At 44.0% G+C, this 26,604-nt stretch overlaps 1 protein-coding gene and 1 pseudogene across 1 annotated transcript in view; one reads left to right on the top strand and one right to left on the bottom strand.

Annotated features, from left to right (window-relative positions):
* Rhbdd1 (rhomboid domain containing 1) overlaps window positions 1-26,604 on the top strand; it is a 120,652-nt gene that overhangs the window by 20,928 nt on the left and 73,120 nt on the right. Inside the window, exon 3 of the mRNA XM_075951643.1 lies at window positions 211-343. Within this exon, the coding sequence (XP_075807758.1) occupies window positions 211-343 (133 nt within the window). The remainder of the gene's footprint in view (window positions 1-210; window positions 344-26,604) is intronic.
* LOC142837134 (interferon lambda-2 pseudogene) lies at window positions 13,409-13,993 on the bottom strand (annotated as a pseudogene).

The following is a 26,604-nucleotide window of genomic DNA, read 5'->3' on the forward strand; positions in this document are numbered from 1 at the left end:
CTCATTCCCACCTTCTGTGTTCTATACTTGGAAGCAGGTTGAACTTCCATGTTGGGGATCCATCAACGGAATGACTGACATGCTCTCTGACTGTATTTCAAAGCAGAAAGTTGGATGTAATAATTAGTAATAGTGTTTAGTCTCTTTGTATCCAGTGATTCTTCCTGAATCGGAATTGTTGATATTGGTGTGTTGTTTATTCTCTTCTAGGAGTTTTGTTTGCCTTGAAAGTTCTTAGCAATCATTACTGCCCTGGAGGCTTTGTCAACATTATGGGTTTTCCTGTCCCAAACAGATTCGCTTGTTGGGCAGAGCTGATAGCCATTCACTTCTGCACCCCAGGGTAAGTCTTTCCTGTTGGGGAATAAACATGGGGCCCTCTATGATCCTTATAGAAAAGGAGTCCAAATAATAGAGGGAACAAGTTATTTTCTATGTGATGTTGGCCTGAAACCCCAGCATTTAGGAATCTGAGGTTCTAGAGAAACTCCTGTCTCAACAACCTGGCTTATAAAGAAATTCCCTGTCTCAAAAACTAAGAGAAAAACAAAATGAGTTGCTTTTAAACAATGGAGTTTATTTTTTAACCTTGAAAACAGAATTAAGTTACACAATTTTGATATTAGGCATTTCTTGGGTTGAACCCTGTCAGCTGCCGAACTGTAATTTAGAAGTTTCAGTCTCTTTCCTTGTAACTGGGGACAAGAGATCATGGTGTGCAAACTTGAGCATCAGTATTAGCCAGTCAGGAGTGAATTCTAATAACAATATTCCAAATATACCAGTATACATAGATACCACAGAAAGATAAAAAAAAATGCCTTGCACTCTAGTCTGATGCTTTGGGGCCATGTTAAACGAGAAATTGATTTTGTAATAAACTCTTTAAAATTTATTTCCTTTGTGAGAAATAAGAGAAAAGCAGTGGAAAAGTGACCTCTTTTCTCTCTTCTTCTTCTATCTAAAAAGTGCAGAATCTTTCTCTCAGCCCTTCTTTACTACTTTCTGTGTCTCTCTATATGTCCTCAGTCCTCCAAAACCTCTATGGCTAATTTTGGTCAGCTAGTAGCTAGCTCTGCCGTCTGATTCAAAGTAAACTTTATTGGGAGTCTTGGGAGTGTCATTGTGATCAAAATATCCCACAACTGTAGACCCCGCTCTATTTACTTTGCCTTTCCTCCTTTGTTAATGCGGCTTCCTCAGAAGCCCCTCCGTAGAACCACCTGGGCCCCCAAGAACTACCGTTTTGATTCGTGTGACTTGTTGAGTACTACATTCACTTCAGAGCACGTTCCCTGTGTTGTGTGATGGCCTAGTGACTTGGATCCTTCTTTAATGCTAACTCTCCATCCATGGCAGCATTGCCAGCTGGAGTATAAATGGCATGTGTGTGACCCTGGACACCACTCATTTACAATTGTCTTGTTATTTGTGATAATTCAAGGAGGAAGGCCCAACAAAATCTTCAACGTTTTCTTTGAAAAGAGGTCTAGAGGTCTAATAATGTCTGTCTCTTATCTGAACAGCCCCCCCTCTCTGTTACTCAGTTCCACCACGCCTTTGATGAGACTTGGTTTTCTGTATCCCCAATAGGCTCTTGTCTGTGCCTAGCTGCACTCAACATTCATATGAAAATCACCCCCTCTGGTGCTTACACGTCTACCCTGTGATGAGTTCACTGAAAAACAGTGCTCCTTAACATTCACATGCAGCGTTTCTGAAGCGCTCATCATGCTTCTTGCTTGCTTTTTCTTTTTCTTAAGGGTCTCCACTTACACTTACCTCATTCTGGGTGTAGGGATGTAATAACCCAGAAATTAAATGAAATTTCCCATCTCTAAGCTTGAAAGAGTAAATTTTTCGCTTTTCAAGGTTTGCTTCAAATGATAAACTTTTAATATTAAAGCATCTATTTAGGTATGTGTCCAGAAACAGATCAGGCTGACCACTGGTCTAGAGAGCCGAGAAAACAAGTGTTTCTTGAAGACAGATCTATAATCTCAACAAATAAGAGAAATAACTTAAAAAAAAAATCCCCATTGGGGGACACGAATGGGGGGGGGGAGATGGGAGAAATTAGAGCTCCCAGTACCGTCCGTTGTGAACTTCCTGGTGACTGTTAAATGGAATTTTCATTGGGGAAACATGGAAAGTCTTCAGAACAAAACATGCATTTCTTGTTAGAACTATTTGAGCTGCCCTATGGATGGGAGCAAACTTTTGCTGTGTCTCTGGGTTTCATAAAGCCATGGTTGGTAGCTGCCCCAGGTACTCTTCAGTGGTATGGAGGAACGTGTCCCGAAAAGGCCACCAGTAGGCATCATGCAAGAGGGAAGTGCTCACACTCATCACAATTCCATGGTGTCACTGCTCGTGACCACTCAGCTCCACACTTCATTTCCTTTCTCTCCCTGGGACCCTTTGTAGTGCTTGTGTTTGAGGAGGAGTCGCTGCTCCCAAGGCAGCTCAGGATGGGTGGGAAGGTTAAGTCCCCAGAAGAGGTTTTTGCCCCTCCGCACCTAGGCCCCCTCCCACATCTTACTGATGGAAGTAAGGGGGATCTGAGGCAAGGCTTGCCTTCCAGCATAGATCAGGAGTCTCTGCAGAAAGCTAGGCGCAAAACTGAAGTTCAGAGGAATAAACAGCACCGAGAGTTAGACGGCCCCTGAGCAGCCGAGCTGGAGGACAGAGGCCGTGTGTGACTGGACCACAGTGCCATTCTAGCTGTATGCTTTTGGGCAGATCTGATAGCTTCCCTGGGCCTCGTTTTGTTCCACCTGTGGACCGAGGAAGATGAATGGCTCACAGAGAGCAGATTTAATTTTGTGGACATTAAGTTTATTCGATTATTTGATTCTGCTAACCCTCCTCAAAGTATGGGAGGAATCAGATACAGAAGAAAAGAAAAAAAATAACTGAGGAAAGAAATCGTAATTTAGGAATTGATTTATATTGTAAACACGTCGAAATCCACAAAAATAGCAGAATGTAATTCCCAAGGCCCCGCTGCAGCATTTCCCATACAGGTTTGTGCTGCCGAATTTCTAGTCTCTTCCTATGAAAATAATCTGGGGCTTGCGTTTCTGGAGTGAGGATCAGGGTGTTTCAAACATAGGTTTTTATTAACTAGTTCAGAACACACCCTTTCATAATCCATCATGTAACGCTGGGTTCTTGTTCAATCTGGGAAAGCCTCTTCAGGCTGTTTTCATGGACAATGAGCTGAACCCTCCCACATCAAAACATGCCCAAAGACCAGTCTGATGGAGGCAATTCCTTAATTGAGGGTCGCTCTTCCCAGGTGATTTCTTTCTGAGCTGACAGGAACCAACCTGCACAGCTATCAGTACTGAGTCTTCTGCTCACGGCTTTACATGCTTGGCAAGTGGAAGAGTTTAATAGGCGCTGAGTTTTGAGACCATGACCGTACCGACAGTACTTGCTAAGCTGGGATCCGTGCTCTGCCTGTTAATGGCCCAGTAGGGAGCACACACAGTAGGTAGTCCAACCATTTCTGCACAGTAATGACTAACGTAACTATACACAGAAATGGAAAGAGGCAGCACTTTTAACTGATGGTGGCTAAGGCATCTCATATTCACAGATTTTACCAAAATGCATGTTTACGTGAGCATATGGTCGGGACCCCTCCTGCAGCTCTGGCAATTAGTGATTGATTTGCTGGGGGTGGGGGACAAGCCCGTTTTGCTGTCTGCAATTGGGGATTTTCAAGCATGGCTTATACTGTTTTTCAAGAAATTCCTCAATTTGTGCCATCCTTTTTACTGGGATTAGCACAGAGTGGCCTGTGGGGGGAGCATTCATTTGTCGTCCAGGGCATGTTTCTGTAGGAATTACTGTTTTTGTTTTTGCTTGTAGTGGAAAATCACACATTTTACCTTTATATTGACTAAGGCTATTGCTTTTTTTCCCCCTTTTCTGTGTGTACGTGGAGGCCAGAGGTTTATATTGGGTCTTCCCTTTTAGACCTCTGTTACTATGTCTTGAGCCATTGACTTCACTAGGCTCAGCTGGATCCTCCGACTTAACTCGCCACCACTGGAGTTAAAGACATGTGCAGCCCACTTGGCATTTTACACGGATCCCAGAGATGTAGACTCAGATCCTCAGACTTGCACAGCGAGAGCTCCCCAGCCCTGTTTCATTATTCTGGAGAGCTTAGACAGGAGATACTTGGAAAGTGAGCATCCGGTTTCATTACGTGGGCATTGTTTTCTCAGCCTGTTAAGAGTTTAGTTCTGATCAGCATTCCAGAACTGTTGGGAGAAGATTTGTGGTGTAGGTGAGATTTTTTTTCTTCTGTCTTCTTTGGATGTCTGTTTATGTATTTCTCTCCTTTTGTCTTAACGTGCTCCCATAAAGGACTTTGCAGATTCTCTCTGCCTTCCAGGAGGGCTTCCAGTTGGGCGGAACTTAATGCGGGGGCATTTTTTTCTTCCCAAACCAAGACTCCCTGGAGATTTTTATACAGTGAGATAGAAATTTTGAAGTAAGATATTTCCCCTCCCACTACAGTTGGAACTCACTGAGGGAACAGTAGTCTGTAAACCATCTTTGTGGCCATGGAAACCCAAGCCTGTGGAAAGAGAAACAGTCCAGCCCAGACCTAAACAATTGGACTCTCTCTACCTATTCTTGCAGATCTGGTAGAAGTTGGGCATACTCCATGTAGAAAAGAAAGCTAAACCTGACTGCTAAGCTGTCTTTAGTTCCTGTTTGCTGAGATTTGGTGTAATCTTACCTCTTAAAATCCCGTTTCTGAATGATGGCTTAGTCTGGATCCCTGACACCCATGTGAGAAGCTGGGCACATGAAGTCACTGAGATGACTCTGTGCACAAAGGCGGCCTGCCGCTCAACCCTGACGACCAGAGTTTAGTCCCTAGAGCCCACATGAAAAGTCGGATGTGGTGGTGCCTATCAGTAATCCCGCAGTCCTACAGGGGGTGGGAGGCAGACACGGGAGAACAGACCAGAGACTCAGCAGTCTGCTAGCCTGAAGTACTCTGCCTGTCATAAATAAAAACAAGACCGAAGGACAGAGCTAACTCTGGAACGCTGTCCTGTGGCTTCCATTTGTATCCCGTGGCATATGTGCACATTTACATACATACGTCATACACATAGTCATAATGGAAATAAATAAATGCTGGGTCCAGACCCTGGGGAGGCAGGAGTAGGCGGACCCATGGAACTTGCTGGACAGCTCTTTGACGAATTGTCAAACTCTAGGATTACTTTGGTGCCCCTTCTCAAACCATAATGTGGAGAGTGATTGAGGAGGATAGAGGATGTTGGCTCTGGCTTCCGTGTGAACCTACACACACCCACTCAGGCAAGTGCACATACCACACATGCACATACATTTGAAACTGGACATCGTGGCTGCAGGAGCTCATGGCAATGGTGGCTACTCACAAGCTCTCTCTTTGTCTGTCTGTCTCTCTCTCTCTCTCACACACACACACACATGTTCTCACATTATTATAAGTAAGCTGAAAGTGAATGAATAAATGAAAAGGTGCTCATTTCTCCATGTTCTAATTGAAAGATTAACATAATCACCGCAGAAAAATTTTTTAAAAAAAGAATGGTAATTAAGACAGTTACCCATCATTGTCCATCCAGGAATAAACCCTACTCTGCAACTCTAGCTTACCCGTGACCCTGGTGCATAGTAATGTTTTCTACATTTGTAATCACAGAACTCCAGAAGCCTCAGATTTAATGGCTACTTAATGTTTTCTACTGCAGTTTTTCAATTTGTTTTCCCACTTACTAGTTTGACTGACTGGTATTACTGCCTGATGTAGGCAGCGTTTGTCAGTTTCCTTTGCAGGTCTTGGCACTCAGGACTGAATCCTTGCATAGTTTCCCAGGGCAGTATTCCCTTGCCTGTCATTTGTCTTGTTTGTGTCCCCTTAAATAATTTCGAGAGCTTGTGATTGTTTATGTTAATGGGCAGCGAGAAAACCCTAGATGCCCTTCTTTCTGTTTCACGTTTTATTTGTTGGTTGGTTTATTATTTATTTATTCATATGTGTGTGTGGGTCAGAGGACCTCTCTTAAAAGCCAGTTCTTTACCTTCACTCTGTGGGGTCCCAGGAGTCAAACTCAAATGGTCAGGCTTTGCAACAGCTACCTTTTCTGATTAACTGAACATAAAATGTGGACTCTTTGTTGTTTATTTTTTATTTTATGTTATGGGTATTTTGCCTGAATGTGTTTAAATGCACCGTGCGTGCAGTGCCTGTGGAGGCCAGAAGAGAGGGCTGGATCCTCTAGAACAGAGCTAGAGACAGCTGTGAGCCACCGTGTGGGTGCTGGGAACTGAACTCGGGTTCTCTGGAGGAGCAGCCAGTGCTCTTAACAACTGAGCCATCTACCCTGTTCCGGAAAATCTTTCATACTGAAAATAAGGATATAACTTGGTTTGAGGTAGGAATTAAAGACATAAGCCTGTTTAATTATTTTAAATCTTTTCTGTTTAAGATGATTTTAAAGTAATAGAAAAATTGCAAAAAAATATAAAAGTGTACAAGAAAGCTCCTATATTTCACAAATCCAGTTCTGCCTATAATTAAACATTTTATTAGTACTGTGTCATTGTGTTGGCTTTATTATTACTATTACAAAATACCTAGCAAGCAGCTTGAAGAAGTGTTTGTCCTAGCTCATGGTTTCAGCTGTGATACTTGCTTCCATTGATTCTTGGCCCAGGTGACCTGGTTGTCATGGCAGCAGGTGCTTCTGGCAGTGGCTCCTCACTTCATAGTAACAGGAAGTGGGGATTGGGACAAGACAAGGCATAAGAACATGTCCCTGGAGACTCACTTCCTCCAGGTAGTTCCCACTTCCCAAAGTTTCAGAACCCCCTCAGGGACTAAGACCTTCACCAGGGAGCCTTCTCGAGTGACACTTCATATATAAATTTTAACAGGACATTGGCTAGAAGTAGTGAGGTGGTGTTGGTAACACTTCCTTGTTAACTACAGTCTCTTCCTGCCTCAGTCAAGTCAGCTCTGGCTGCCCTAGCATACCACGGACTGTCTGACTTCAGCCGTGGGAATCCGTTCCTCATCATTGAGAGATCTGTGATTAAGGTGCCAGAAAACAGTTCCTACTTAGGTATGTCTCGCTGGCTACCTTCCTGGTGTGTCCTCGGTTCTCACATGACCAGTGAAGAGAGCGGTGAGGGGGAAGGAAAGGAACAAAGATAGAGAAAGGACGTGGAGGCACTGTGGGTGAGAATGGAAGAGGGGGCAGACACAGGGACACAGACATTTGCAAAGTCTCCAGTCTCTCAGAAGAGAGCTCATCCCATGCTCAAGTCCCCATCCTCCCTGACCCCATCTGAACCTTCTTATCTCTCCAGGACCTTGTCCCCAGACATTCCCCATCGGGCAGTAGGGTTTCATTCTATCATTTGGGCAAAGACACAACTGGTCCCCAGCAGTTCCTGTTACCCGTGCTGGTTGTTTTACTCATTTGGTAATGCAGACTTAGGAAGTCCCATCCCTGAGCATCTGTGTGTGAGCATCTATTCTCATCTGTCCTTGTGTGACTCAGAAGCCGTGATCCATCAGCCACATTGTATGACTTCTAAGCCAGTTTTAATTTGGTAACAGGAATCCATATTGTCCTGTGTGATTGGACAGTTCTGCCATGGTTCCATTTAAAAGTCTATTACAAGCAGAGGTAGAAAAATAAAAAAATCTCTGGACTATCCTGAGCGTGTGAGCTTTGAATGGCCCCTTCTGTCCATAAATGAGTCAGGCTGTGTTCAGGGGCTGCTTTCTCCAGCCAGCCAGTTCAGAATAACAGTAAGCAGTGGGTAGAATCAGGAAGCAGCTGTTTCTCTAGGTGAAGGAGGGGTTGTCTGCAATAACATTCACCACCGAGGCTGGAACTAATTGGCCCTCACGCTGTGCTACGATTGTTGCTGTGTGGAGGATAACACCTACTCAGTCTATACCCAACTAAACAGGCTTGTTAACGAGCCTGCTGGTGGCTTGGCGACAGTTGGGAGGCTCAGGCGTTCCGTGTTTGATGTCATAGGTAATGATGGTTGCAGATTATTTTTAAAAGATCAACTTTTTTTGAAAACTGGCAAAGAAGTCTTGTTTCCTGGTTCAGCAGGCGATACCTGCACATGCTACAACAGACAGCTTCATGCAATATGCACAAGCGATAGGCGATTCAGTTAACGTTTCACTGAGTCTTCGAGGATCTCACACGCATACAATGCTTTTTTGTTCATATTCACCTCGCATTCCTCCTGACTCCCCCATCACCTCTTCCCAACTTTGCGTCCTTATTTTAAATAACCTACTGAGTCCAATTTGTGCTGCTTATTTCCCCATGTGTGACCATCCACTGGAGTGTGGTCAACCCATCATCAGCCATAGAAAACGGGGTCATTTTTTTACACAGGGAATTTAACTGCAATGTAGTTATTACAGTGACTTGAATTTTCCATAGTAATATTTTTTTTTCATTGAAAAAATAATGAAACCTATTAAACTTATCCTCCCTCCCCCTTTGGCCTACTTAGAATAAGCTTTGGCCCTTTTGGAATTTTTTCCAGCAGACACTGTTGGTGATAAGTGTTTTATTAATTAAATATTCATTCTCAAATAATAAGATGATAAATCTTAGCTCTGCTATAGCTGATTCGTTTACCTGATTCTTTCCATTTCTGTATGAGGAGGAATGTTTCAAAATAGTGAGTGTTGCTTCTATCTTCTAAATTCCCCTTCTGCGGTAGTAAGTGATCTTTAGTTAAAGGTCATGGGTACTAAACAGGCAAGAGGACTGTTTGTCATTTATATTCAGATTTGGTTCAAATTATGCAAAATGAAGACAGTGGGTGCTATGAATTGAAATCATTAGTACATCAATTATTCTGTGATAACAGCTGAGGACAGGCTGCAGACCACATAAACGGTCCTTCCATTTAAAGTCAGATTCTCATTAGCTTATATGAGAGAGAAAAATAATTTGATTCTAATTTATCTCTTTTTAAATGGACATTGTTCCCTTCTGAATTCAGAAGGAGAACATTTTAATATTACAGTCATTTATAGTACACAGGTCAAATAAATAACATGTTGTATGTCTAACAGAATATGTCACTGCTATAATTTATATTATAGCAATTCCTTGCTTCTAAGATATGCATCTTTTTGTATAAAACAGGCCACGAACACAATGAGGATAACGTTAGGCGTCACGAGACGAGTGCCTGTATTGTTTAACTAAGGATTGCCTTTTCGTTTGGGTTTTGTTGTTGTTATTGTTGTTTTGCTATTTGTACAAAGCCAGAGCTTCATCTCATGGACTTGTAATGTTTAGATTCTCTGGTAAGAATGATCTGAAAATGCCTAAGAATATATGAAGAAAATCATCCTTTTCAGTTCTGAGATGGAGGTCATGCCTGAGGTCAGCCTCAAACTCATCCTCCAGCTTCTGTTTCCAGCATCTCATGGTGCCTGGCTGAGATTTATATTTCTAAGCTTAAAAGTAGTGAACATAGTTTTACATGTTGATAAAAGGAACAGTTTTTTTTTTAGGTCCAAATTCATTATAAACCAAAAGTAAAAGAATAGTGGTATAGGAGAGTCTTCTTTCTATGTGTTGCTTTCATTGGTTGAATAAAGAAAACTGCCTTGGCCTTTTTATAGGATAGAAAATTAGGTAGGCGGAGTAGACAGAACAGGATGCTGGGAAGAAGAGCAGAGTCAGGCAGAGGCCATGATTCTCCAACCCAAGACAGACATAGGTTCGAATCTTCCTGGTAAACCATGGCCTCGTGGTGACATACAGATTATTAGAAATGGGTTGAATCATGATGTGAGAGTTAGCCAATAAGAGGCTAGAACTAATGGGCCTAATGCTAGAAATAAATGAGAGGAAATGACTCCTTTATAATGAGCAACATGAGCTTCAAGAGAAATCTCAACAGGCAGTTTGGCAAAGGCCACTGTTCACAGAGGTAACTTAGTGCATACTAAATGCATGGCATAAAGATTGATTTAAGTAATGAGAAGTTACAACAACCAGCTTGCTTCCTCCATAACTTAATAAGCTGTTTAAAGAAGCCTTTGGTATTATTGAGGGTCTGGTGACCCAGGCGGTGGTATGAACCGGTAGATGGCATGCTGGGGTGGACATTCTGCAGAGCGCATAGATGGCAAGTGCACAGAGTAGGAAAAGGGTTTATGTCCCTTGATTTCTGAGGATCTTTACAAACTACGAACAACCATAAACATAACAAGTAAGTATTGATACCATTCTGTGCATTGACATGGTCCAGTTGCAGGTAAATAAATCAATAATCATTACAGAGTAGAACATTATACAGCCGTTAAAATGATATTGTTAGAGATTAGTTTAATGAATTTGAAAAACACTCATGGCAAAATAAGGTGGGAATCAGAATACAAGGCACTGTATATAATATGCCTTCAACATTATTTTTGTATATTTCACATCCTGGGATAGAACCCTGGGCCTTACACATGCTAACCAAGTGCTCTATTGCTAAGCTATCACCCTTGGGTTTTTTTTTTTAAGGTGAAAACTAGCTTGCATAAATGGCTGAAGAGAAACATATCAAAATAATAATAGTGAGTAGCTTAGATGAAGTATTAGTATGTTTTATATTTTTTCTTGAATTTTTTTTCCTCCCAAATTCTCTTTCATAGTGTCTTAGTTAGGTTAGAAGAGACACAATGACCAGAGCAACTCTTTTAAAGAAAAACATTTCATTGGGTGACTTACAGTTCAGAGATCCATCCCATTATCATCATGGGGGATCATGACAGCACAAACGCAGCCATGGTGCTGCAGATGGAGATGAGAATTCTACATCCTGCTCTGCAGGAAACAGGAAGTGAGCTGAGCTAGGCATAGCTTGAGCATAGGAGACCTCAAAGCCCACCCCCGTAGTGAAATACTTTCTCCAGCAAAGCTATATCCACTCCAACACTGTCATACCTCCTAACTGTGCCACTCCCTTTGAGGTTAAGGAGGCCAGTACATTCGAACCACCACACATGAGAAAATGTTATTTGTAGTGGGAAAGCCAAGCCATTGAAATAGAACTAAACAGTAGCATCTTTTCACAAATCTTAACCCGTTACGTGTCTTGTCCTCCACTTCTTCTCAGACATTGGCTGGTACATTATAGTTTCCCAATGAATCTTGTTGAATAAAATCAGAGATTGGGATAGACCAGCCACTAGCTGAATGAAAATCCAAACCAGGTACAAACAATCAGATTTGCCATTCAGGACTAGAAATCATGGGTGGGCTCAAGGGAAACTTCTGAGATCCAAAACTCGGTAAAATCCTAAAGGCACTTTCTGGTATTCTGCTGAGGAATGGCAGACTGAGCAGCTAGAGGAGTTGATAGTTCAGTAGGTGAGCAGAGAGGGATGCTTGCCCTGGGCCAGGAAACCGGTGACCCCCTCCCCCCCAACTGAGAAACCATACGGTGCGGCTTCAGAGGCAGCCTCACTCGGGGTGAGATGCAGGATGTTGTAGGTTGTGCACTCCACTCACATTGTGACCACAGTGACTCGGTCATCCTTGATAGAAACTCACAGACTAATAGGAGCACCGTGTCACATGGGCATTTAGAAAAAGAGAAAAGACATTACAAATCTCTGCTGAGAACCAGTATTTAAGCCTGTGGTTGATGGAGGAAGGTCATTGGTTAAGTAATAAAGAAACTGCTTGGCCTCATAGGTTAAAACATAGGTGGGAGGAGTAAACAGAACAGAATGCTGGGAGGAAGAGGAAGTGAGCTCAGAGACGCCATGCTCCCCTCTCCCGGGCAGACGCGATAGTTCTGCTCTCTGAGGCAGACGCATGAAGCTCAGACCGAGGATGGACGTAGGTTAGAATCTTTCCTGGTAAGACTGATGCTACACAGATTATTAGAGATGGGTAGATCGGGATATGAGAATTAGCCTGTAAGGGCTAGAGTTAATGGGCCAAGCAGTGTTTAAAAGAATACAGTGTCCGTGTAATTATTTCGAGGCATAAGCTAGCAGGCGGCCAGGGTGCTGGGGACGCAGCCCCACCGCTCCTATTACTACATGTGGTCATGACAATCCACAAGCACAGTTTATTATAAAGCAAGAAAGTTTAAATGTAACTAACCAAACCTTTAAGAAGCTCAAACAGGGAATAGATATGTGTGTGTGTGTATGTGTATATATATACACATACATACATACACACACACACATATATATACATTCTCTTATATATGACATAAGAAGGAGATGGGACTGATTATGAAAAAGACATTTTAATTTTTTTTTCACATTTTAAAATATAATTACATGAATTTCCTCCTTCCCTGTCCTCCCTCCAACCTATCTCAATGTCTGTACCCTCCAGTTCCCTCCAGATCTGTCCCCTCACTCCCTCTAAGAACCTTGGCTTTTTTTCTTTGTTACTGTTCTATGTGCCTATGCACATGTCTTAAATGAATAAATGCAACCTGCTGAGTCCATTAGTGTTCCTGGTATGTATATGATTTCAAGATTGACCACTTGGTATTGGGGGAAATCTCCTTTCAGGTCTTGGTCAGGGTTGGCCTGGAGAATCCCAAGTCAATATAAGTTGTTGCTATTGCCCTTGGTTGAAGGGTAGTCCCTATTGCTAAAGACACCACACGTTTTAGGCACAGGAGTTGGATGCTTTTGAGCTAGATCTGCCCTAGAAGCCTCCTCCCTGAGATCTAGATTTCATAGTATCAGGAAGTTTAGTGCAAGCTGCCAAGGGAGGAAAGCCACCGGTAGTCCTGCCCAGCGGTGACAACTGTGAACCCCAGTGGCCAGCATAGCTTGATATCTATAAAGGTGCAGCTGCCAACTTGTATCTTGGCGATAATTAAAATTGTATAATTAGACTTGATTGCTCAACAGGAGCGAAATCATGCCTGGTACTTAATCCTAGCCCATTGCCAGGATCTAGTGAGGCCATGGATCGTAGAGGGAGGACATGCTTCCACCACGTCACCAGACCGCCATAATCCGCTAACTGCTTTCAAATGCTATGCCCACAGGTAAGGGTAGTTCTCATCACTCATACCCAGGAGCTTGTCTTTACAGCAGAGATCAATACAGAAAGCCACAGCTGGTCAGAATGCAGGGAAATATAGTGGTTTATTATTTATGTTTTTTTTTCTTTTCTCAACTTGTATTTGCAGATTGTTTACAAAAGTAGAAAAATAGACATTTTGTGGGGGGGTCTAAGAACCCACACACATAAATAAATACTTTTTAAAAAGTCATGAAGGGCTATAAATTAAGGCGGGGGCTTGGCGAGTCCACACAGTGCAGAATTCCAGCAGCTGACAGGAGGGTCTGAGGTCAGGCACACTGATCTCCCCTGGCCACACACTCCAGGTCCCCCATGAGCAGGCGGAAGAGGTTGGAAGTGACAGAGGCCTCCAGGCAGCCAGGGGTCTCCTTCTCCTGGAACCTGTGCAGCCATTGGGAGAGGCGGCGACTCGGGGACCCTGGCTCTGCTGTGGGCTGAGACTGTGTACAAGCCTGCAGCTGGGACTGGATGTAGCGCAGTGTGCGAAGAGGCTGGTGCAGGATGGAGCCCAGAGCCGAGTCAGTCATCTTCTCCAGGACCTCCAGTGTCAGGGCCAGCTTAGCCTGCAGGGCCTTGGGGCGCTCCTGGACCTGCAGCCGATGTAGGTTCCAGGCCTTGGGGAAGAGACGGGATCTGCAGTTGACATCTTTCTTGAGCAGCCACTCTTCTATGGCATCCCTGGCCTTCCTGAAGGCCTGCAGCTCTTGCGGAGGCAGAGACTTGAACCGGGCTAGGTGGCATTCCTTTGCGTCTGATGGGAGTCTGGTGTCACCAGGAGCAGGATGAGCGCGGGTTCCTGTCAGCACCGCGGCCAGCAGCAGCAGGAGGAGCAGGCGGCCCCCAGCTGGCTTCATGCTGCTCTCTGGGGTCTGTTAGGAGATGGGGATTCGCGTGTGCACTCGAGGCTGTCCCTGGGTTCTTCGGTCTTGCTCGGCGTTCCCGTGTGGCTCTCAGCCTGTTGCTGTGTCCTGGCTGAAACGCTTCGTCTCCAGTGCCTTGCCATCCCAGCTCCATGCTTTTAACCTGGCCTCGTGGGCAGCCCTGGCTGATGTAGGAAAAGCGAAAACAAGGCTGGAGATTCACAGCAGCCACCAGAGCAGCCCAGACTGGGGAAGCCCTGGAGCAGGGCGGGGCCAGAGCAGGTGAGAAAGCGAAAGAGAAAAAGAAAGAGGAAACATCACCTGGGGCAAGGTGAGTCAGGAGAGTCCCCACTCGCAGCTGGGTACAAGAGCAGGTTTAGGATGTGGGCTGCAGCCCTGGGTGGGTCCTGTGCCACATCCCTCTCTGGAGTGCAGAGAAGACTGAGGTCTAGAGAGAAATATCTCAATCCTGGGAGAAGAGGCTCTCCTTTTTTTTTTTGTTTTTTGTCTGTGAGGCTGTATAGAGGTGGCTATGGTCACTCTAAATTGCTCCAGTTTATTTTGAGTTCGATACTCAGGTTGGCCTGGTACTTCGTTTTCTTGTCGTTTCAGAATGCTGGCATTAAAGATGTGAGCCACGTTGGCTCACTCCCAAAGTGCTCAAAGAGAAAACAATGTGTGACATGGTGGCGCACGCCTTTACTCCCAACACTGGGAAAGCAGAGGCAGGCAGATCTTTGTGAGTTCAAGGCCATCCTGGTCTACTTAGTGAGTTCCAGAACATGGAGGGGTGTGTAGAGAGACACTGGCTAACACACACACACACAACAAAAAACACACAAAAATAAAACCACCCCAGTTTTGGTACATTTATTTATTTGGGCTTGTGGAGGTAGAGGGTACCATTTGGAAAACAGTTCTCTACTTCTACCAAGGGGGGGGGTTCCCAGGTATCAAACTGGAGTCTTGCAAGCCCTTTGCATGTTGAACCATCTCTCTCAGCTCCCCAAATTGCGCTGCTTAGGAACAGAGTTGGCCAATTGTTTGTTGGGAGTCACGCTAACTTGTAACAAACATCTTTATTTGAAGGCTAGAGAGTTGACTCAGTGGTTCAGAGTAGACCAGGATGGCCTTGAACTCACAAAGATCTGCCTGCCTCCGCTTTCCCAGTGTTGGGAGTAAAGGCGTGCGCCACCACGTCACACATTGTTTTCTCTTTGAGCACTTTGGAAGTGAGCCAATGTGGCTCACATCTGTAATGCCAGCATTCTGAAATGACAAGAAAACGAAGTACCAGGCCAACCTGAGTTGCTCTTCCAGATGACCTGGGTTCAATTCCCAGCACCCACATGACAGCCCACAACTGTCTGTAACTCCAGTTCCAGAGGATCTGATGGCCTCTTCTGGCCTCCATAGGTCCTTCATACAACAGTGCACAGACTTGTGGGTGAAACATTCATACACATAAAATAAAAATAAATCTTTAAAACAAAACAAAAAAAGTTTTCATTTATTCTCTAAGGATCCATTCAGCCCCTCCTGGTGGTAGACACTGTCTGGGGCATTGGGATAAAGCATTAGAATGGGAACAACAAAAGCCCATGGCAACATAAACCACCTCCTCTGGGTTTTTATTTGTGTTTTATTAAATAAAGCTTGCCTGAAGATCAGAGGACAAAGCAGCCACACTAGTCAACTATACCGGCCAGGGAGTAGTGGTACCTTTAATCCCAGGACTCGGGAGACAGAGGAAGATGGATATCTGTTGGTTTAAGGCCACCCTGGGCTACACAGTATCGTAGAAAAATATTGTAGAAAAAGAGAAACTGCACACAAAGGTGATCCCAGCCGTTGGGATCACATACCTTTAATCCCAGGAGGCAGAGGCGGTGGATCTTTGCATTCGAGTTGAGCCTGGTCTACAGAGTGAGTTCCAGGTCAGCCAAGGCTACACAGTCAAACCTTATCTCAGAAAACAACAACAACAACAAAAATGAACCATAGAGACTATTCAAGTCGACAAGTCTGTGGCAGATTTCCATCACGAAAATAAGGTGGGAAGAGACCTGCAGACTGCAGAGATAGAAGGGTCACTTGTCGCTCTCACAGAGGACCCAAGTTCAGTTCTCGGCACCCACATGGCGGCTCACAACCATCTGTCGCCAGTTACAGGGGAGCCACCACCCTCTTCTGAGCTCGCAGGCATCAGGCACACACATGACACAAACTCAGAGATGTAAGAAGGCATTCGTACACAACAAGCTGAATTAATATGTCTTAAAAAGAAAAGTAGAAAGAAAACTTGAGTAAATAGTATGAACACCAAGATGTCACCCTGGACAGGGAAGAGACAGGGTCATCTTAGATAGGTCTCTATTTTTGTGGGAGAATGAAGTTTGCTGTTTTAAGATGTCTTACCCTGTTTTAAAATGTTTAGGCAAATGGTATTCAAACCAGACTTTTTTTTTTTTGTGAAGAGAAAATCATCACTGAGTTTTCATGATTCAACGGGTAGAATGTGATTTTTCAGGACTCTTGGTATGTGTCTACTGTGTTACAATTGCTTTTTCCAACCAGACCCTCAGTCTCCTTCAGAGTTACACTTGGGGTTTTCTTCAGTGAGTTCTTACCCAGAAGACAGTCCCAATGCCGGTTGGGAGTTGATGGCTGTGTACCTTTCCAGGGAAGGTTGCCCAGGGTAATGAACTTTTGGACTTTGATAAACCAGTTACTCTTACTTACCAGGAGGTATAAATAGATACTGAGTAACTTGAACTCTGGACAGAGGCTTCCTTTCGCCCGTTTTCTTTAAAACAGAGTTGAGGTGTGATGCACCGGGGGTAAAAATACCCAGGACTTGTTAATGAGAGACAGTGTGCACATAGTCTAATCTCAGCACTCACTTTTGCAGTTGCTGAAAATGCTGTTGTCAAACAGTATTTTAAAATCGTCAGAAGTGTGTGTGTGTGTGTGTTTTAAATGAGTTTTAAATAATTCAGCACCATGCAGGCAACCGAAAATGACTCTATAAACGTACAGTCTAGTTCTGCATTACATATACTAGAAGGTACCATGAATTAAAAATGACCGCTCTCCCATCCATCGTGTACCAAGAACAGGCGTGGAGTTGATGGATGTTTGCTGTTGCTGGTTGCATTTTCCCATTAAAGAGTTGCGGTACAATCATTTCAATAGATGCTGTGTTGTGAAAATGGAGAGCCAGGTTCCAGACAGCAGGTCTTGTCTGGTTTGTCTGACAGGATGGCTGTCTCATGGCTGCCTCTCTGCTTCCTTCTGCATGCTGCAGGTCCTTTGTCTCTGAGTGCACAAAGAGAGTATAAGCTGGGAGATAGTGGCCTTCCATGGAGTGATGGGTTGCTCAGTTTTTGCTAGCTAACGAGCCATTACTACCTGAGCTGCACCAGAGGAAGAGCTTATCGAAACCGACTCCTGTGTTCAAGAGCCGAACAGCAGGCAAGCAGCGGTCAGGGACCACGGAGGCCTTTAGCCACATTTAGCATTGGGTCATTTATCACCCTTCTCTGGCGCTTCCTGTTCCATTTCTTTTTAAAGGTGTGACAAAGAAAACCTTTTTATCCCCCTGTGAAAACTCATGCGTGGAAAGTGTAATGCTGCCCTTTCCTTCCTCCAGCCAAAAAGTAGCAAAGCACTATGGTTCTTCTGAAGACTAAACCCTTTTCTCTCACCATTCTGTTTATGACTGTTGTGAGTGTTTTCTGATAAAAAATGGGAGTGGTCACAGAGACAGAAGTGACTGAACTTCTCTCTGAGCAGTCAAGTAGCTTTCAGGACAGCACATTTCATTTGTGTTTATAAGGTTTGGGAAGTGACTGAAAGCCACAGAGAGAGTCGTAGTTCAAGCGGAGAGCACTCTTCTTCAAACGCCACATTGCAAACGTTGAGTAACTGCAGTAACTTTAAAGCTTTGCCCTAAGAAATTATACCCCAGTGTCTTTCAGAATACTCGGTACATAACTGCCACCAGGCGTCTGGAGCATGCCAATCGCGGTAAGTTTAGCACAGAGTGTGTGCAGTGGCACTTCACGTGCTCCAGCACTTGCTCACGTGGACCCCAAGCTATGGCCACCTGGTGGGAGTGTAAGGCTGGGGTGAATGGCAGGCGTTCCTTCTGTTCTCCTCATAGTTAAGGGCCTTCTGAGAGCTCGCAGCTTTAATGATTGGCCAAGCCCCCTTTTTGTCTAGATTTCTTAGATGTTTGCATTTAATAGAATAGGATACAGCTAAGACCCCACAGTGAAAAGCCAGAACTAAGCGTGGAAAAGGTAATGTTTTCTGAAAATAGCGACAGTGATTAAATCCACCCCTATCAAAGAAGAGTTCAAATAGGCATGTGTTGTTGTTGTTTTTTTTTCCCAAAATTTTGTTGAAGAATACCAATCAGCAGCGTAGATTACATTTTGGAAGTGTTTTGTGGTTCAGAATGTGAGCACGATGTTGCTAGACTTGAACGATGTGAACAGTCTTGCAACTGATCATCCTAATTGATGTTTTCTTATCCCTCTGTGTGCAGACGTTAAATTCAAATCATACTTTTCCAGCGACCTTCAAATCCAGCCAGACTGCAAAAGGTGTTCTCAAAAGGTGTTCTCTCAGCCTCCAGGCATGGAATTACTAGATAAATTCTCTCTTTTCAGTGTCCACAGGCTGAGCGCTGCACCTATATTTGGGCTTTCAAAGCCTGGGGTTCTGGGCTCAGCAGCTTCTAATTTTAGTTCCTTATCTGTAAAGTGAGACAGTAGTTGTATTTAAGCCATAGTCTGTTGAGAGGCAACACAGAAAAAAGCTGCTGCCATGTTAGTATCTATGCGATGACATCTATGGGTGTTGGTGAAGTGACTGATGAATGAAGCCCAGAGCAGTCAGAGGCAGGTGGATCACTGTGAGTTCGAGGCCAACCTGGTCTACAAGAGCTAGTGCCAGGACAGGCTCCAAAGCTACAGAGAAACCCTGTCTTGAAAAACCAAAAAAAAAAAACCAAAAAAAAAAAAAACAAAACAAAAACTAAACTAACCAACCAACCAAACAAACAAACAAAAACCCCTTAAATTTGTATCAGTATGCAAAAATCCGTATCAGTATACAATATTCAAGACTATTAGTTGCTTTTCCAATATGATGTGGTTCAGAGGGTCAAACAGTTCACACAACTCTGGACCTCCACTCCAGTGTCTCCTCTTGCTCTACCTTATTAGTCATCTGCTGCTAAGTAACAAATATTCTCAGACTACTGGCTTAAAGAAACACACGCTTGTCACAGCCACTTCTGTAGCTCAGGAGCCTGGATGCAGTTTGTCCTGGTGTCTGCTCAGGCTGTTCCGCACGCTGTTACAAAGGTATTAGCTAGCCCTGGTTTCTTCTGAAGCTTGATTCAGCATGGATTTGCTTCTAGTCCTTATGGCTGTTACAAGAATTTGCTCCCTTATAGGTTGCTGGACTAAGAGTCATTGTCAATTGGAAGCAACTTCAAATTTTCTATCTCTAGAATGGGTCCTAGTATACCAACTCCCTTCAAAGAGGAGTCTGCTAGTGAGGTAGACATTGTAGTCTTAGGGCACATAATTATGAAAGAGACAAGCTTTATTCTGTTGGTTTACAAACAAGTCATGGGTCCCATTCATGGGCTTATCAAGGATTGAAGACCAGGAACATTTGTGCATAGAGCAAAGGAATGAGGGCCAGGAATAAGGGGACATCTCAAAGTCAGCCTTCTTCCCCTTCACTCTCAGAAGGGCTCTCTCTGTGATGACAAAGATGACTATTAATTCTCTTCACAAGACCATCATTTCTAGAAATAGTGTACTGGCATCCACTCTGGCTTTATTAACCACAGGACTGACTAGAAGGGCATTAGGTTGTTTCTACTACTGTTAAAAATACTGAAATACCAGGTTGGAGAAACCCATAGGACTGACTGACACCTGCTGCTATTGACCTCTCTTCCAATAGGCTGATCTCATCACTAGATTCTTAACGTTATGTATAAAGCATAGCCATCAGAGGGGCCTGATGTAGGTCATGTACCTGTTCTCTAGCTATCAAGAAGGAAGGTAGGTAAGAGACTCAGTGTTCATTGTGGCCCTCAGGCGGTGAGGTTGACCTTCTTTGGTTGACACAGCTCTGATTTGAGCCCATACAGGGGGTTTCATAGATGTCCAATATTGCAGGCTGCATTGCAGAAGTAGTTTCCGCTCTAATGGACAGTTTTCTGCGTAGCTGATTGTTCTTCACTGTTGTTCAACATTAACAGATGGACCAATAAAGCTTTTAGGAAGCACAGTGTGATATTGATGGTTACTCATGGTATGTGAAACTGAGTCATGGAATAGGTAGGGCATGTCACTTTTTAATGCCTAAAGTTTTATTCATTCTAGATATAACTAGAGCAGAATTTGTTTTTTGCTGAAATTTTAGAATAACTTTATATTCTAGTTTGGATCTCAGTTTTTTGTTGGATATGTGTATCCAGGGGCTTCCCTAACTAGCCACCGTCATTGTTTTGTCCTTTGTGACTTATGTATATGTGAGTAAACTGACTTATCATGTTTTCCTTATAGTGGTATTTTATTTGTGTTTTAATAAATAAAATTTGCCTGAAGATCAGAGTGCAGAGCTAAGCCTTGAGAAGCCAGGGAGTGGTAGCACACACCTTTAATCCCAGGACTCGAGGCCAGCCTGGGCTACACAAGATTGAATCTGTCTAAAAGAGAAAGAGAGCTCACACAAAGATGATCCTAGCACTTGGGATCCCAGACCTTTAATCCCAGTACTAGGGAGGTGGAGACAGGAGTGATAATGGCTGGGTGGAGAGAGGAATATAAGGCGGAGGGAGACAGGAACTCACTCTTTTCTGTCTGAAGATTTTGTAGAGGTTAAGAGCTCTCTAGCGGTTAACTGCTTGGCTCTTCAGATCTTCGGGCAAGCTTTATTTATTAAAACACAAATAATATACCACTGTATTTCCTTGAGGCTATTTTATTTTACATGGATGAATGTTTGCCTGCATGTTTAAATGTTTGTATGTGTACTGCATGTATATAGTGTCTAGGAAATCAGAAGAGAACATTGGAAGCCCTGGAGCTGGAATTATAGCTGGTTGCAAGCTACTGTGTAAGTGCTAGAAACTGAACCTGGGTCCTCAACAAAGGCAAAAGCTCTCTTAACCACAGAGCCATCTTTCTAGCCTCTTATTGGGTTTTTATAAAGCCCAGAGAATGTGTAAATCTTTTAAAATAAGTTCATGTTTTCCTACTGGAATTTGCCAAGTTATAACTACTCTCATATAACAACGCAATACATTTAGTAAGATCAGCTTAGCCGGAGGCAACCCCGATGTCATTTCTATGTGGTAAATTATGAAATGCAGAGTTTTGCCTACTGTTAAAATATTATCTTTACTGGTCCAATATATCAGCTGATACCAAGCCATAGGAATTAGAATTTGGGGTTAAGATAGCAATTTTCAATACATTAGAATCACTGAGGAGAGTAAAAGCAAATTTAAAATTAGAAATAATCAAAGTCCAAGTAACTTTGAAAGCCTATTCATGAGATTCATAAATGCAGCCAGGGCTGAGAATCAACAGATCCAAGAGGCGGACCTGGGAAAGGGAGCCTGCCTTACATGTTGCCACGCATACAGTAGCAATGCAGAAGTCATTGCCACAGCCCCACTGTTGAGTCTGTCTCTGTTGCCCCTTCGCCTTGAACTTCCTTTAATGGATGTCAGCCTCTTCCTGCAGCTGTAGCGGGCACAGCTACCAAGGGGGCAGTCATTGCTAGTTCCGGAAATACCTTCAAAGGGCTGAGCTCTTGAGAGCGTTATGTTTACTTCATCACAGTAGCAAACTTGAAGATCGGGCCATAAACACTCTTACCCCTCTTCCACTTTTTGTTTACTTTCTGGAGGTGACGGGAAAATACTCAGGCACGTGGGCTCCAGAAGCGTTTCTATCTGTAGTGATGGCAGATGGCAGAACATTTTCACGTGCCAAGTCGGGTTTCCTCTACCAGAGTGCAGTATGGAAGTGATCATAGCCTCATTCAAACATTCCTTTTCACCATGTGCACTTCAGTTGTGGGGGGGGGAAGGTTTCTGTCTATCAGCTCCGTATGTTGGAGATTTACTAGGAATCCCAGGAATTTATGCATGCGAAATTCACGTGAGCAATGCTTTGAAAAGAAAAATTTGTGGGGTCTCATGATTAAAGGTTATCAGTTAAGTAAACATTCAGTAAGCATATTCCAGGTGGTTTTATACTGTATAAGGTTGTTTTTAGTTGTCATAAAGATTAGTAGGGGAGTTGCTGGCATTTGTTGTAGTGGGGCCAAAGGTGCTTCGTATTGTACAGCCTGTAGGACAGTCCCCTCAAGAATGGTCCCTTCTGTGCATACATATGCACACTCACCCCACACAACATATGTTCTTCTGAGGGACTAGTAAAGGTGAAAAATCTGCTTATAATCATAAGCCAAACCTTCTTTGAGCCAAACCTCAATTGTACTTTCAATGTAAACACAGCAAACTTTTTGGCACAGATTTAATATATAATGACTGTTTTCCAGGGAAAATTGTAAGCTGAATTGTGAATGTAAATTGGGTGGGAGTTGTACTCTGCTGTTTGGTATCAGGAGTTATTCACTCTCATGTGAAATCATGTCACCACTGGAACCAACCTGTGATACTGGAGTCACAGAACACCATGCTGGAGAACAGCCTGTGTTTGTTATCCCCACTTTATTTAAATTCCATGCACAGGTGGAGGAGAACATGTATGATTCATATAGATTATCATGTTACTTTTAATTTTTCTTATTTTTACCTGGAGGATGTTGTGTTGAGCTGTGGCTGAGTGTATATGTGGAAGGAGTGTTACTTGTAAATTTCACTTGATGAAAGTAAGGGAGATTTCTAGATATTTGGGTTATAAGGGAGCATTGACTATAGCAGCGTTGTGCCTTGTTTCAGCTGCAGGGTGACGACAGCCAGGCTGACTGTGCAGGAAACTCCAGAGTCTTTCAAGGACACAGAGGACCCTGCAGAAACCAGGACAGCAGTCCTAAGGGAAAGCACAGGCCCAGGGCTTTGCTGGGGTTAGCTGGCTATGATGAGAGGCAAAGGGAACTGGGCCTGCCGAGACCTGGAGTGCCAAAGTACCTTCTGCAAATTGCTTGAGCGTGGGCCAGTGAAGGACTGGGGACGGGCAAGGAGAGGCTAGAAGAACACAAACCAAGGGTCTCCAGACCTTGCTTGCATTCTAATCTAGCAACACCGAGGAGCTATCAAAGCGTTGGAGGTTAGTATTGGTTTGCATGGTAGGCCGTCCTTGTCTGTCACACTGTAGCCAGAATCCTGAGCCAGGGATGGGTTGAACTGGCCCAGTGGGAGAGCTAGGCAAGGTTGTGTGGACTCTGGAAATATCAGATTGGGCCATAGAGGCCGTCTGCTATGGCTCCTGAGCTCACTGTCATTTTACTGCTTTGTCCCAGAAGCAGAGGTGTGTGTGTGTGTGTGTGTGTGTGTGTCTGTCTGTCTGTCTGTCTGTCTGTCTGTCATGGGCAGGTGGCAGATTTATTAACAAGCAGGGTCTTCTCAGCATCGGACATGAATATGGGGAAAGAGAAACCAAGGATGTCTCTGGCCAGGCGAAGTGTCTGAATTCATTGATATTTAACTTCTGTTAGAGATTCATTTATTTTGCACACAATTTCACTCGTTCTCACTTGCTTTGCCACAATGTTCCATTTTGCTTTGAAAGAGATTGGGAAACAGCACAGATTCTGAAGATACATAGAGTACAAACTGAGACATTATGGTTTTGATTTAAAGTGTTGTTTAGAAATGGAGGAACATGTTCTTAGAACCTACCCTGACAACAAAAGTATTTGAAAGACTTATCTACATTAGTGAGAAACACTTCTTTTTTAGATGATTTATTTTTATTTTATGTACCTTGGTGTTTTGCCTGCCTGTGTGTCTGTGTGAGTGATTGGATCCCTTGAAGCAGGAACTATAGACAGTTGGGAGCTGCCCTGTAGGTGCTGGAAACTGAACCAGAGTCCTCTGGAAGAGCAGCAGTGCTCTTAACCCCTGAGCCATCTCTCCAGCCTTGAGAAACACTTCTTAAACAGAGAGCCTTTCTCAGCTTCTCCTACTTTTTTTTATCTCTTGAAATAACAAAATTAACAAGACACTATTATGAAACATCTGAAAAATAGGGCAAACTCATAGCTAACATTGTCTTACTGCTTTTGTGTATTTTCTTTTTGTTCTTATACATGTGTGTTTATGTATATATGATATGTTACATGGTACACATAAAAATACATCGGTATACAGATATTCTAAGAGTGGGATTAAATGGAGCTGGGAGCAGTAATTTGAATCATTCTTTAATTTCCAGTTTGCCAACCAGCATCTGGTAAATCCTAGACATCTGTGTTTAGTTGCCTTACAGGCTTCTGGATGAGCCTATTAAAGCCGAGCTCTCCAGTGGCCCCACATCCTTCCATTTGTTTTTCCTAGTATTCCTCATCTCCGTTAAAGTCCATCAGCCATTAGCTCACAACTCGGAAACCGCTGTCTCCTTTTCCCCCCTTTCTACACTGAATCCACCAACAAGTGCTTTCATTCTGCCTGCAAAGCAGGACCAAAAGCAACTTGAAAGGAAAACTTTATTTGGTTTCCATAACTTGAGTCACTGTCCACTGAGGGAAGCCAAAGAGAAACTCAAACCAGGCCTGAACCTGGAGGCAGGAGCTGATGCAGCAGCCATAGAGAGCGCTGCGTACTGTCTTGCTCCTTGTGCCTTGCTCAGACGGCTTTCTTTCAGAACCCAGACCAGCAGCTCATTGTGGGTGGAACCCTATCAGCCACTAATTTAAAAATGCCCTACAGGTGTGCCAGCAGCCCAGTCTTAGGGAGGCATTTGTTCAAAAGCTAGCCAGTGTACCTCCCGAGTGTGCCAGCTTCAAATCTTACAATCCCTTTAAATGACCCTTAAGGAATCAACCCACACCACTCCATGGAAAGTAAACTGCTTCCTTACACTTACAACGCACGGTATCTGTGTCTGTCTGTCTTTCTGCCCTTCCATTTGTCTTCATATTTGCCTCAGTAGACTATAAGCTTCAGGAAGCAGGCGCTATGTTGTCTTGTTTATATAGTTATCAGTCAATAAATATTTGAGTAAATGAATCAGTTCTTAGTGACTCAGTTTAAGAAATCCTGTGCTTGGCATAGGCGGGTGGAATTGACAGCCAGGGAGTTGTCAGCATCATCTTTGCTTTTAGAATGACTTCTCTACCTTTGCAGGACTATTATTATTATTATTATTATTATTATTATTATTATTATTATTTTAATATACTAAAGTTTTGTTATGATGATTTTGTGCACATATATTGTCTTAGTTAGGGTTTCTGTTGCTGTGAAGAGACATTTTAACCATGACAACTCTTTAAAGGAATACACTTAATTGAGGCTGGCTTGCAAGTTCAGAGGTTTATTCCATTATTATCAAGACAGGAAGCATGACACTCAGACATGCATGGTCCTGGAGGAGGAACCAAGAATTCTATATCTGTGTCCACAGGCAACAGGAAGAGTCAGAGGCACTGGACCTGGCTTGAGCTTCTAAAACCTCAAAGCCCACCCCCAGTGACACACTTCCTCTAACAAGGCCACACCTCCTAATAGTGCCGCTCCCTAGTGACCAAGCATTCAAATGTGTGAGTCTGTAGGGGCTGTTCCTAAACAAATTATGTTATTACTGTACTCATTATGACCCCATTTTTCCTTTCATCCCCTTCATGCTCCCCTCCCCCTCTCCCCACAACCCTCCCCTCTGCTTTCCCTAATTTCTATGCAGATCTCATTTGGTAAGCCCCAAGTAGAAGTCCTCAGAAGTAGTCTGTTGCCAGTCCCATGTCTGCAGTTGGCATCATGTTAAATAAAACAAAATAGATAGCACAGATATATAGTCCTGCCTTTACAGCGTACCAAGAAGGAGCTACAGTACCTGTGATGTCAGCGGCTGTGATGTCAGCGGGGTGATGTCAGCGGGGGTGATGTCAGCGGGGTGATGTCAGCGGGGTGATGTCAGCGGGGGTGATGTCAGCGGGGGTGATGTCAGCGGGGGTGATGTCAGCGGGGGTGATGTCAGCAGGGGTGATGTCAGTGGCTGTGATGTCAGCGGGGGTGATGTCAGTGGCGGTGATGTCAGCGGGGGTGATGTCAGTGGCTGTGATGCCAGCGGGGGTGATATCAGCGGGGGTGATGTCAGCGGGGTGATGTCAGCGGGGGTGATGTCAGTGGCTGTGATGTCAGCGGGGGTGATGCCAGCGGGGTGATGTCAGCGGGGGTGATGTCAGCGGGGGTGATGTCAGCGGGGGTGATGTCAGCGGGGGTGATGTCAGCGGGGGTGATGTCAGCGGGGGTGATGCCAGTGGCTGTGATGTCAGTGGCGGTGATGTCAGTGGGGATGATGTCAGCGGTGGTGATGCCAGCGGTGGTGATGTCAGCGGGGGTGATGCCAGCGGGGGTGATGTCAGCGGGGGTGATGTCA

The sequence above is a fragment of the Microtus pennsylvanicus genome, chromosome 17 (assembly GCF_037038515.1).
Source record: "Microtus pennsylvanicus isolate mMicPen1 chromosome 17, mMicPen1.hap1, whole genome shotgun sequence".
NCBI lineage: Eukaryota > Metazoa > Chordata > Mammalia > Rodentia > Cricetidae > Microtus > Microtus pennsylvanicus.